This window comes from Paramisgurnus dabryanus, chromosome 10 (genome assembly GCF_030506205.2).
Source record: "Paramisgurnus dabryanus chromosome 10, PD_genome_1.1, whole genome shotgun sequence".
NCBI classification, from domain to species: Eukaryota; Metazoa; Chordata; class Actinopteri; order Cypriniformes; family Cobitidae; genus Paramisgurnus; species Paramisgurnus dabryanus.
The window spans coordinates 14,600,203-14,612,322 of NC_133346.1; the positions used below are offsets into that span (position 1 = coordinate 14,600,203).

General features: G+C 37.9%; 1 protein-coding gene across 3 annotated transcripts in view; it reads right to left on the bottom strand.

The window, feature by feature from the left end:
- The window catches only part of slc7a1a (solute carrier family 7 member 1a), a 29,928-nt gene that overhangs the window by 12,130 nt on the left and 5,678 nt on the right, over positions 1 to 12,120 (bottom strand). For 2 of the 3 annotated variants that reach the window (XM_065290687.2, XM_065290689.2), the window contains exons 3-7: positions 11,334 to 11,383; positions 3,390 to 3,893; positions 2,969 to 3,127; positions 1,204 to 1,372; positions 773 to 906 (exon numbers count right to left, since the gene is read on the bottom strand). In XM_065290687.2, coding sequence (XP_065146759.1) covers positions 773 to 906; positions 1,204 to 1,372; positions 2,969 to 3,127; positions 3,390 to 3,759 — 832 coding nt within the window. In that variant the 5' untranslated portion in view covers positions 3,760 to 3,893; positions 11,334 to 11,383. The remainder of the gene's footprint in view (positions 1 to 772; positions 907 to 1,203; positions 1,373 to 2,968; positions 3,128 to 3,389; positions 3,894 to 11,333; positions 11,384 to 12,120) is intronic. The other variant, XM_065290688.2, reaches the window with a different exon arrangement.

The window sequence follows — 12,120 nt, forward strand, 5'->3', positions numbered from 1 at the left end:
TTTTAGTTGAGACAGCTCAAATATGTGTTAGTGTAGGACAGACTTATAAATATATACATAATAACTAAACAACTAACACTAACAAATCCAATGTATTTGAATTCCCCCCAAAGTTTTATGGCTACATAGAAATGCAAGATCTGTGATCAGATCTGTCCAATTACATTTCAGCACAACATCAAATTAGAATTTGAAGTGCAACATGAATGTGAAAGCCACAGTTGTACTACTACTGCGTGTTACATTGTACAGCAATCTGGCTGAAACAGAGGGATAGTTTGTTCCTATCAGCAGTGCCAATGAGAACACAGGCACGTGTGGAAACTACCAGCTCTGGTCGGTATGTACGAGAGGAGGGGTTTATGGTTTATGGGGGGCTTATATGCTCTTTCGAGCCACAGCTGGAGGGAGGGAAACGTGCCAGGACAAACCCTGCAACATACCAGCCAATCAAACGTGAGGAATAGTGGGGGAGTGACCCACCATGAAAAAGGGGGGTGGGGGCAAGTTGTAAACCTTTAGCAAGAGTTGCATTGAGAAACTGGAATAACCTTGATCAAAAGTGACGTCAACAACGAGCAGGTAACATAATAGTCGTACTAATAAAGTAGCCTGTGACTTATTAGATGCAATTTAACGTCATTACCAGTGTTTGTGGTCCCGCATCATATATTTGACCTTGCTGCCAACACAATTTCATAAGAAATACCTGTGTGTACTAAAGATTAAACGTGAGATTTGAGACCACTGACGTTCATAACATTTTTATCACCTGTGGTGGCGATGCAGTCGAAGCCGACAAAGGCGTAAAAGCAGGTAGCCGCCCCTGACAAGACCCCTGTGAAGCCGAAAGGCATAAATCCACCATCACCAAGAACCTCTTTTGTTGGCAAAGGCACTGTGGAACTATTTAAAGAGAGTAACAAGATTTTTAATATGGCACCTGAGTTTAAAGGGACAAGCATATTTTAATGTATATTTTTTGGCATGTTTTTAATGAAAATTAAAAAAAATATATATAATATCATATGCTTTATTTTATTATTGTTAATGGAGCATTAGGATAATTTTATACTAATGAGGAATTACTGTTACAACCCATAGGGCTGAGATTGTCCCTTTTTGACCCAACATTTTTGTTTAAACTTGCAAAACACTTATCTTAGAATAGATTTCCTAAAAAACTCTAGAAAAGTAACTCACTTTAGAGTGGAATTGGTGCCATTGAGAATCTCCTCAGGATTCAGATTCCAGTTCTTCAGTGTTCCTTTGACAAATCCAGATACCACCATGAAAAGCAGTACCAGAACGTTGATGCAGGTGAACACTTTATTCACCATGGCCGACTCCTTTACCCCGAAGGCCAGCAGGCCTACAGCAAACAAAACGTAGTTCAAAACACTACGGAGGCAAGGACAAATGACTGCTAAATATTTACCTTCAACACCTTTCATTTTCAGTATGAATACGTGCAATTTAATATCACTTTGTTTATACAATAATCATTTAAAGGAAAACCCCACCGTTTTTCAATATTTTACTATGTTTTTACCTCAACTTAGACAAGTTAATACATACCTATCTTTATTTAATGCGTGCACTTAATCTTTGTACAGCGCGTCGTAAATGTGTTAGCATTTAGCCTAGCCCCATTAATTTATTAGGATCCAAAAAGGGATGAATTTAGAAGCCACCAAACACTTCCATGTATTCCATATTAAAAGACAGTGGCGATTATTTTAAGCAGATAAAAAATGAGAACTATATTGTATGGCGGAAGAGCACTTAGTTTGCAGCACTTCGACCTTGGGCGCAGTAATATTGACAGAAGTTTGAGCGAGAGGGGAGTAGTCAGGAGTTCTTCTGCAATACAACATAGTTCTCCTTTTTTATCGCCACGTTTTATTTTATGACACCATTCTTATTCGTGTAACATCTCATGTAAAAGTCTTTAAATAGGAAAAACATGGAAGTGTTTGGTGGCTTCTAAATTCATCCCTGTTTGGATCCTAAGGAATGAATGGGGCTAGGCTAAATGCTAACACATTCACGACACGCTGTGCAAATGTGAAGTGAACACATTGAAAAAAAGATAGGTATGTATTGATTTATCTGAGTTGAGGTAAAAACATAGTAAAATATTGAAAAATGGTGGTGTTTTCCTTTAAACTCTGTTTTAGAAATGCTTTTCTTGCTAAAGCAGCGCCATAAGAGTTTTATAGAGTGCCGCAGGGATGACGTTGGTTTCCTCTGAAAAAGCCCATTCATTTTTCCCATAGACACTTGGATTATCGCAAAAAAATGTTTAGCAAACACAGTTTATGACACTTAGACATTTTGTCCATCAAGTCCTTCACAGATAAATACAAATTTTATGGATTTTAAAATATAAATGCGTTTACTAGAAATATAAAAAGCAGAATTTTGACTTCAAAATTCATAAAAGCTGTTCATCTATGAAAACTAACTTGTTTGACAAAACCTGTAATTGTCTTAAACTTATGAGCATATTTTTTGTGATTATCCAACAATAAAAGGGCTTTGAGGGAACCAACTTCCGGTTTAGCCTACAAAAAGACGTCATCCCTGCGGCACTCTATAGTATAGAGCCACTGTCCTGTAGGGTTACGCATTCCTAATATATAAAAAAGCTAATGAACGTCTTCAGGATTACTTGAAACAGAAAGGTGTATTTGCTTAGATTAGGACCACCATGACCTCTCTGCCATAAAACTCTTATTTTTTTATATACATAACCATATTACAACACTTTCTGGAATACTCAATTCTGATTGGTCAGTTGCTGCATCCATGTACAACATCCCTTACCTGTATTTTTGACAATTTAAAGGGTGCGCAATGGAGATCTACATTTCCATAGAGTTCATAAAAGGCTGGAACCTAAGTGAAGGTTAATCTCCAAAAGTAACCCTACGTACTGACCCATGCAGCTTAAGTCATGCTTTACCTGTGAGAGTGAGGATGATAACAACAGCAAACATATCTGGGTACTCGGCCAGAAGACCTGGAGCGTTCATGGTCATGTGCTGACGGCAGAAATGCTCAATGTGTTTTCCGATCAGTTCATCAAACGTAGCACTCCAAGCTCGGGCAACGCTTGAAGTACCTAAAACGGTATAACATTACAGTACTTAGAAGTCTAATCTATACAAAAATTGGTTGCACTTTTTACAGCATGTACACTTATTGTGCATGCTGTTACAGTGTACTTATACAACAAAATACTGGTACCTTAATGTACAAAAGGTACAAAAAAAGTAATTACACATTGTAACTAGAACTGTAAAATAAAGTGCTACCTAGTTTATAAATTATACACAAACACCACCCATATGTATAAAATCATTGCATAAAGTCTGTTATCTTACCTATAACATATGAAAGTATCAGGTTCCAGCCAGTAATAAAGGCCCATAATTCCCCTACAGTCACGTAGCTGTACAGGTACGCCGAGCCCGTTTTGGGCACTCTCGCCCCAAACTCTGCATAACACAGCCCAGCGAGCACCGAAGCCAGAGCCGCGATGAGAAACGACAGCACGATGGCCGGTCCGGCGTTTTCCCGGGCTACTGCCCCGGCGAGGACGTACACCCCGGCCCCTAGGGTGCTGCCCACGCCTAGGGCTACCAGATCAAAGGTGTTCAGACATCGGGACAGTCTCGATTCCTCCGAATTGCAGTCCACGACCTTCACTCTCAGCAGCTGCTTACCGAAACTCAGTAGCTTCTTCAAAACCATGTTCGGCTTAGCTTACAAGAGGCTGTTTTTATGCCTCTATTTGTCTGCTTTTCTCTCTCTCTCAATTTTTCTCCGTCGCACACAAACCTGGAGGATTCACAGCGGTTTGAATGTTGGTCGGAAATGTGGTTTATCTGGAAAAGAAGAAAACACAAAGTATTCCTCTAGTAATGAAAGCCCAGGCAGGCTGTTTATACATTGCGGATGATGTCAGATGACATGGAAACAGCAGAGAATTAAAAAATGGATCACATACAAATTAAAATCACATCATTTAATCACACTTTATTGAAGCTTTACAGTCATTTATATTTAATTAATTGTCTTTTTTTAAATAAAAAAGACCGTTTAGAAGTGCACAAGGGTCAGTTGCAAAAACATAGGGTGATTCTCACGAAATCCAGATTTAGAAGGTGTCCAGCATGAGAATTTTTAAAAAGCCCTTGAGTAAGGTCTACACTTACTATAAAAGTTATTTTTAGAGGATTTAAAAAATATTTCCTATAGAATTATTTAAATTTTTTAGATTATCATTATAAAAAATTAGCATTACCGCAACATGATATTACATTAAATATATGCATTTACAAACTTATGTTTCGGTAATGAGAACTAAAAAGTTTCAACTTTTATCTGGAGGGAAAAAATACCGCTTTCCTGGTAGCCATCTTGAGTGTCACAGTCAATTACGTCCCTTCCAACATTTTTTTTTTTTAAATGTTGGTTCCTTGAGGGCTTAAACAATGATTGAAAATTGTTGCGGAGGATGAGAAAATTGGTCTTGGACACATTTATATTCCTTATTATTGTCACTACATTTACCAACGATCACCAAATACCACATGTTTCTTTACTGTAAATGTTTATAGTATAACATGCACTGAAGCTTTTTATTTAAAAAAAAAAATGTATTATAAATTTTCCATGTCAAAGAACCCAAATCCAGTCATGGACACGTTGCGGTAATGAAAATGTTCCACTTAAATGTGTAAAAACAACAAAATTGGTTTGTATGATGTCATCTGAAATCATGTGCAAAAAAGCTGAAAAGATGTTTGTAACTGTATGCTTCTTATTTTGATACTCTTACTTTGCATTTACTTTTTTTTATAAAAATGTTTCATGACACCTCATAAGTCTAATTTCGTGAGAATCACCCAGCCGGTAAGTTCAGATTGTGTTTTGAGAACTAATCTGACCAACTAGCAATTAGCTTTGGCTAATCAGTCTTAGGGTACATTCACATTATAAGCGATTTTGTCGTTGTGTGTAGTACATCTCTTTCAAAAGAGGCGTTTCTAAATCTGGTTGTTATAACCAAATGAGTACCGTCCACTCCAGTAACTGACGAGAGACGGATGACGTGAATTCCACTGCTTTGTTCTCATTGGAAGTGACTCCCGAAAGTCGCTCATAATTTGCATAAAATTAAACATTTATCAACTTTGTCGAGCAACTGGACACCCCCCCCCCACATCCAGTCGTCAACAGTCACTGTCGCTCGTGTCGCCGGAAGTTTCTAAGCCTTTATCTTTTCACATCCCTGAAGTCATATGGAATTTGGCTGTGACTACATTAAAGCACTATCAATGCAAAATTATTGCATAACATTCAAATAATATTGGATTGTGTCCAAATGTTTAGTCCTATAGCATTTAAATGCATAACCCAAAATTTTTAAATCTGCCAACTTTTACTCATCCTCATGTTGTTTAAAACCTGTATGAGTTTCTTTATTCTGTTGAAAAGACGACAGTTTGATAAATGATGGTAAGCACACAGTTGGCGGTACCACTTGACTTCCATAGTATTTGTTTTCCTACTGTACTATGGAAGTAATGGGTAGCATTCATTGTATGGTTTCCATCATTAATCAAAATATCTTCGCAGAATAAAGAAACTCATACAGGTTTAAATTAAACTATATTTTTGACTGAACTATCCCTATTTTATTGATTTATGCACAAAACTGCACTCTGTAGGACTAGTCATATTGCGGTTTACAGTTCAAACCCTCTCTACATTTGATTTTTTAAGAATTACAAACATCGTGTTCTTACACACCAGGACATAAACCAGCATATTTGTTGGGAGGACACCAGCTGTCCTGTGTTTATAAGCAAAGACCTACAGTAATAGTATCTATTAAATGGGAGCGCAGGAGAAAACTAGGCTGCGTTTTAAACCTAAGCCAGACCACTTTTGAATGAAAACCACATTGTGATTCCCAAAGGACGAGACTGAAAACAGTCCTTGTTCTCAACTGTATGTACAAATGGGCGGCAGTAATCAACAACTTCCCAGGCAGTGAATCGGTCTCCAGTGCTGCTTTTTAACATTGGAGTCTTTTCCCAAGTATTGAGCAACATGAACCGAAATCCATGAAGTGTGACTGGTGGCAGAATGGGAGAGGCCCACCAGGGGCCAATTTATCATGCTCACATACGCACAAATGCACACAGACACACACTTAACTAAGAACTGACGTGTGTTACGTAACAACTAGCAGAACTTAATGACGAAAATACATGCAACTGTAAGAGTGACTGGGTTTGCATGCACTGTGAGAACACTATGTATTCAAATGCTGCCAGCAAAGTTGATTTATGCATTTGGCAGATGCTTTTGTCCGAAGCAACTCACAGTGCATTCAAGGAATATATGTTTTATCAAGATGTGTGTTCCTGGGATGAAACCCATGACCTATGTGTTGCAATTGTCTAAAGGGATGAATCAAGATAATTTTTTTAAGATACTGCATAAAGCTGGGCATAAAACCACCTGCGATTCTCATGCGTATCTCATCAGTAAATCGCCATCACCTGCTTTCAAATGGAGAGGCATTTACTACACAGAGCCGTATTTCACAGAGAAGCTATCGCGTTCATAATCGTGGGAAATTTCTGTGAAATACGGCTTTGTGTAGTAAATGGCGCTATATCTGAAAGCAGGTGATACGAAGCGGAGTCAAATTAAGTCAAAGTGATAATTCCCACAAAATCGAACACGACAGCTCAAACTATAAATTAATTTATAAGCTCATTACTGTGGATGGGGGTAAGGTAAGGAGACCGTTTTGAATACTGATTTGTGTTTTTAACCCAACCAAGGTATGGATTGCATCATTAACTATTTGCAATAGTAACTCTGCTGTAGCTGAACTTTTATGCCTAACGTGTCGGTTTGGAAGCAAGACATTTATTGTAGCTTCTCCAACACGGAGTACAAATCCATAAATTAGTCTTCTGTAATTCATGACCCGGTTTACTTTCGTTGGAGCACCATCTAAACAGCAAAGGGGACACACTTCCTGACGCGCCGCGCTTAAGTTGTACAGACGGCAAGATGACCTTTCCTTTTCTCGCAGAGTGCACTGGGGGATATCAGATGTCTACGTTGATCACACAACACAGAGTACACACATGGAAGCACTGTATCTTTAACTGTTGACATCTAAATTACGCAGGCATAGCATGAGGGCCTAACTGGAATAAGCCTGTTGCTGAAAATGCAAACATAAGCTTTGGACATATATATGAAATGACATTACTAAGGCTTCATTATGTGGTTTAAAGCTGTGTACAAGACAGAAACAGTAACCTTCAGTAGCAAAAATGTAAATACTGGCCGGGACACTGTCATATGCTGTAAAAAGTGATAAGTTGGATCAACTTAAAAGATTTCTTCAATTGGAAACACCTAAAAAATATATGTTCTTTATCTTAAAATTCTCACAAGGTATTTTTCACTTTAAAAAAAAGTTGTAATTTTTTTAAGTTGATCCAACTTTTTACAGTGTATGCGACTGGTATGGTCTCATTTTTCAAGAGAACTCACAGATAGCAGATGTGTGATAATATACAGAAATAAAAAAAATGCTGTTTAAAATAGTTTTATATGAATGTGTTTCTGTAGCTCAACTGGGTTCTCAGGAAAGCTGTATTCCTGGAATACTTTGAATATTTGCAAAAATAATGAACAGACATTAAAGATGTCTACATATCCTTCTCACAGGGGTTTGTAAGGCACTCACTGTTCTTTTGTGAAATGATTTGTGTTATGCTATAAGTGCTATAACTTGAATTTAATTTGGATCTGAAACATTCTGGAAAGCAAAGATATGTATGGTGACAAAAATGGAACAGGGCACATTCACAGAGTAAAGCCCGATTTATAGTCGTTCGTAGGTTCATCCATAGCCTGTGCGTAGCTCTGAGTAGCCTGACGTGCACCTCACAAAAATTTTAACAGCGCGTCAGATCTACGCGGACCGCAAGCGCTGTGATTGGTCCACCAGAACCCCTCTCATCAGGTAAAAAAACTGCGTCAAGGGTATTTCCGTTTGTGACGGTGAAAACAAAGATGAGCCAAGTCGAGGAGTGATTTAACTCAAACTGCATCAAAAGTCGCTGTTTATTTACTTCCATCATTGCTGGTCTTCTCAAATTATACACAACAAGTTGCTGTTTCTTCTTTGTTTGTGGGTTAACTTGCTAAGCTTTTTCTTCTTTGACGTTTGCGCTGCTACTGTGGTTACACGCGTGATTACTGCCTACCAGCGGTCTGAGCGTGTGTTTGCACATCGATGCGGATGAAGACGCAAAAGTATAAATTAAAACCGACGCGGAACCTACGTCGTAGGACCTACGCACGACTATAACGAGCCTTTAAGATGAAACTGTCTTTTAACCTGAAAATAGATCTATTAAATTAAATCTATGAAATAGATCTATTAATAATCTATTAAAGGAATAGTTTACTGAAAAATTAACAATTACCCCTTAATTTACTCACCTTAATGCCATCCTAGGTGTTTATGACTTCCCTTTCATAGCTGAACACATTTAGAGGTATATAAAATAATATCCATTCCTGGCTCTTCCTAGCTTTGTATTGGCATTGAATACTATCCATTTTTTCAACACTGTAGATGTGTTTACATTTAAACTCGACTTATTGATCGCTAAATATACTCAAAATTGTCCTTTTTTATGTGACCCTGAACCACAAAAGCAGTCTTAAGTCGCACGAGTATATTTGTAGAAATAGCCAAAAATACATTTTATGGGTCAAAATTATAAAAAAAATTAGACCAAAAATGATAATACATGGAGATATTTTGTTAATTTCCTACCATAAATATATTTTTAAGGCGATTTTTTTTTCATTATTTAAATTTTTTGTACCCTGTGACTTTCACACCAGACGTGGAAAAGGAGGCAAGTGTGAGTGATTTACATCTTAAGTCAATGCAAAGACGCGAATAGGCATCCTGCGGCACGGTACGCACGAATGACGCGGTGCGAATGACGCAGAATGCGCAGGGCGGATGACACGTTCTGCGCGAATTGAGGGTTGCCGCGTGAAACACGCGAGTTAAATAATCAAAACTTTGACGTATATTCACGCCACATTAACCAATCAGGAGCTTGCTCTAGTATTGACATGATTACAGGGAGCGAGCGGAGTCGCGAATGACTAGGTGCGAATGAAGCGAGTAAACACAAAATGTATAAGCGTCCAACTACGCGTGAATAGCACGTTTTTGCCGTCTTTACCGCGGCTGGTGTGAACACACAGTTAGATTCCAGATTTTCAAATAGTTGTATAAAATGCTCATTAAATCAGCTCTGGTGATATATAAATCGCAATTTTAAAACATGGGGGCCAGATTTCAATTAGCTATTTTTTCACATGCTTGCAGAGAATGGTTTAACAAAACTAAGTTACTGGGTTGGTTTTTTATTTTCTAGGTTGATAGAAGCACTTTTTTTAAACATGGAAAATCAGATTTTCATGATATGTCCCTATTAAAATAACTCTAAATGTGATTGTCAAATAGTCATATACATCTAAGATGGCATTAAAGTCATGAAATCATGGGGTCATTTTAAATTTTTTTTTTTTTTTTTTTTGGTGAACTATTCCTTTAAAAACTATTTCCATCTATGGCTTATGCCCAAAAGGTTAATCAAAGTCAGATGTAATCTAAGCACAAGCTCTTTCTGCGGTTGGATCTCATTCAGATATCCCAGCATTCCCTAAGTTATGAGTGGTCAGTAAGCTGGTCTAAACCGCTCTACTGAAGTGACATAAGACGTGTTGAAAGCCGTCTGTCTCTCTGCCATGCTGTGGTAATACTACAAGACCACAAATGGCATTAAGATTCACGTGTAACAGTAAAATGTAATTGTAATATCAAAACCATATCTATTAAAGTTCACCTATTTCATTGCTAAAAAACAACGTTATTTGTGTATTTGGTGTAATAGAATGTGTTCGCGTGGTTTATGGTTATTTTCCACATACCGTACATTTTTGTAGCTCCTGATATTCCTGATAAACGCACAGATTTTGTACAAAGCTCTTCAACCAAAAAAACTCTGTGTCCCTGATTGGGCAGCTAATCTGTATGTTGTGATTGGTTTGAATACTTCTGACGTCAGGAAATGTGACGCTCCTTACCATGTTTGGAAAGATTCGCTCACAATGCAATGCTAACAGGAGTTAACTTACAGGCTGTGAGTCCGAAGTGGGAGAAATTATGATGTCGGTCTTGTCTACGTCAACCGGCCCAGGAAGAAAACTGTTGCCTTCGATCTATATGTTTGTTGTAGTCCAAAAAAAGAGATTTACATTGGAGACAATAACTCGCGTCTTTAATTACTGTGGGATATGTACCTTTTGCATATCGTTAACATGTATTAATACACACCAAAGGTAAAATCACGAATCGGAAAATATGTGCTCTTTAAGATCCTGATCATTTCTATATAAAGATCTCAACATCACATGGCATGTGAAGAATTGATGAGACAGTCTGCAATCAAAGAAAGTCGATATTAAAACTGCTATCAAGTTTACCGGGCCATTAAAGAGTAACATATGAGCAATGAACCTTCCTCTCGGGTGACATCACACAAACGCCAGCTATGTACTTGTGGAAAAATCGCATATAAATAATTCCCGATAGCTTCTGCCAGCATGGCTAAGCAAGGTTAAGGTTGCCATCACTTTTAAGTCCCAGATCAGTCAGGACAGGTGACCATAAACACACAAATGCAGTTTATATCTGGCTAAATAAAGCAGGTGAGTCGAGTGGGGGTGTGGTTCCAGGAACCAATCATTGTGCAACTTTCCATTATAATATTTAATGTGCCGTGGCATAAAGATTTAGCGTAGAGATGCTTGGGAGTTTACATTGTGCTTTTAATAACAAACCAACACTATCACCACCACTACTATCAATATGGGCTTTCGTACTGACGTCACAGCGTTTAGTGTATCATAACAACTGCATGACAAGATGCTTCGAGAAACAACAAGTGTTCAAATAGGAAACAGGGTCAAGGACACGGTGTCTATCCAGAAAGAAAACAGACACGTTTTGTTGACAAGTTTTTTCCAACGTCTGTTCAAGCACATGAGCGTGTTTAGAGTGGGCACAATGTACCTGGCACTGTTAGTCTACCCTTAAATCGGAAACTCGTGACTGTTGTTTTATTTTGTAACATGTAAGTGACAAACATTGTTTGGTTTTGGTATTTGAGAGAAATGTAGAAGTAAAAACTCACTTAGTACGTGTTTAAATTGGTGGTGACCACTCTCCGTAGATATCATGAAACTGTAAACAAGACAGCAAAAACAAGTTATGAACAAAACCACAAGCATGTTAAGGTATCACAAGTTTCATTCAGTCTTTCCAAGAAAATTAACCTCTTATAGACCCCATGAAATTAAATTTAAAGTTTTGGGTCCAATTTTAGTTAGTGCACCCCCAAGAAAAAAACAACTTTTACACACAAACAAACTAAAAATATTAATAATTAATCTTTCACCTCACAGATTTTCATCCTTGCAAATACTTTACAAATGACATCAAAAAATATTATCTGAAACTATCTGCAAGTAGCAAATCCTAGTTCATGGGTTACTAAAGGCCCGAACTTACAGATAAAAGATAACCAGATAAAAGAAACTGCTTGTTTTTGTAAAGTTTTCAATTTAAAGGGACACTCACGCTCATTTCCCAGCTCCCCTAGAGTTAAACATTTGAGTTTTACTGTTTTGGATCCATTAAACCGATTTCCAGATCTGGCGATACCACTTTTAGCTAGGGCTGAACGATACATTGAATTTTCATTGTCATCGCGATGTGAACTCACGCGATGAACACGCCGCAACAGAAGGGAAAACGGTAAGCGCATGTAATAAACGTTTGACCTGTCACGTTTAGTCCTGCAGACATGCCCTGCGTCCCAAACCGCATAGTTCCATACTATATAGTAGGCAAAAAGCACTACTTCTCGTACTCTTTGCATACTATATAGTATGGAAGTAGGCAGTTTGGGACGCACGGAT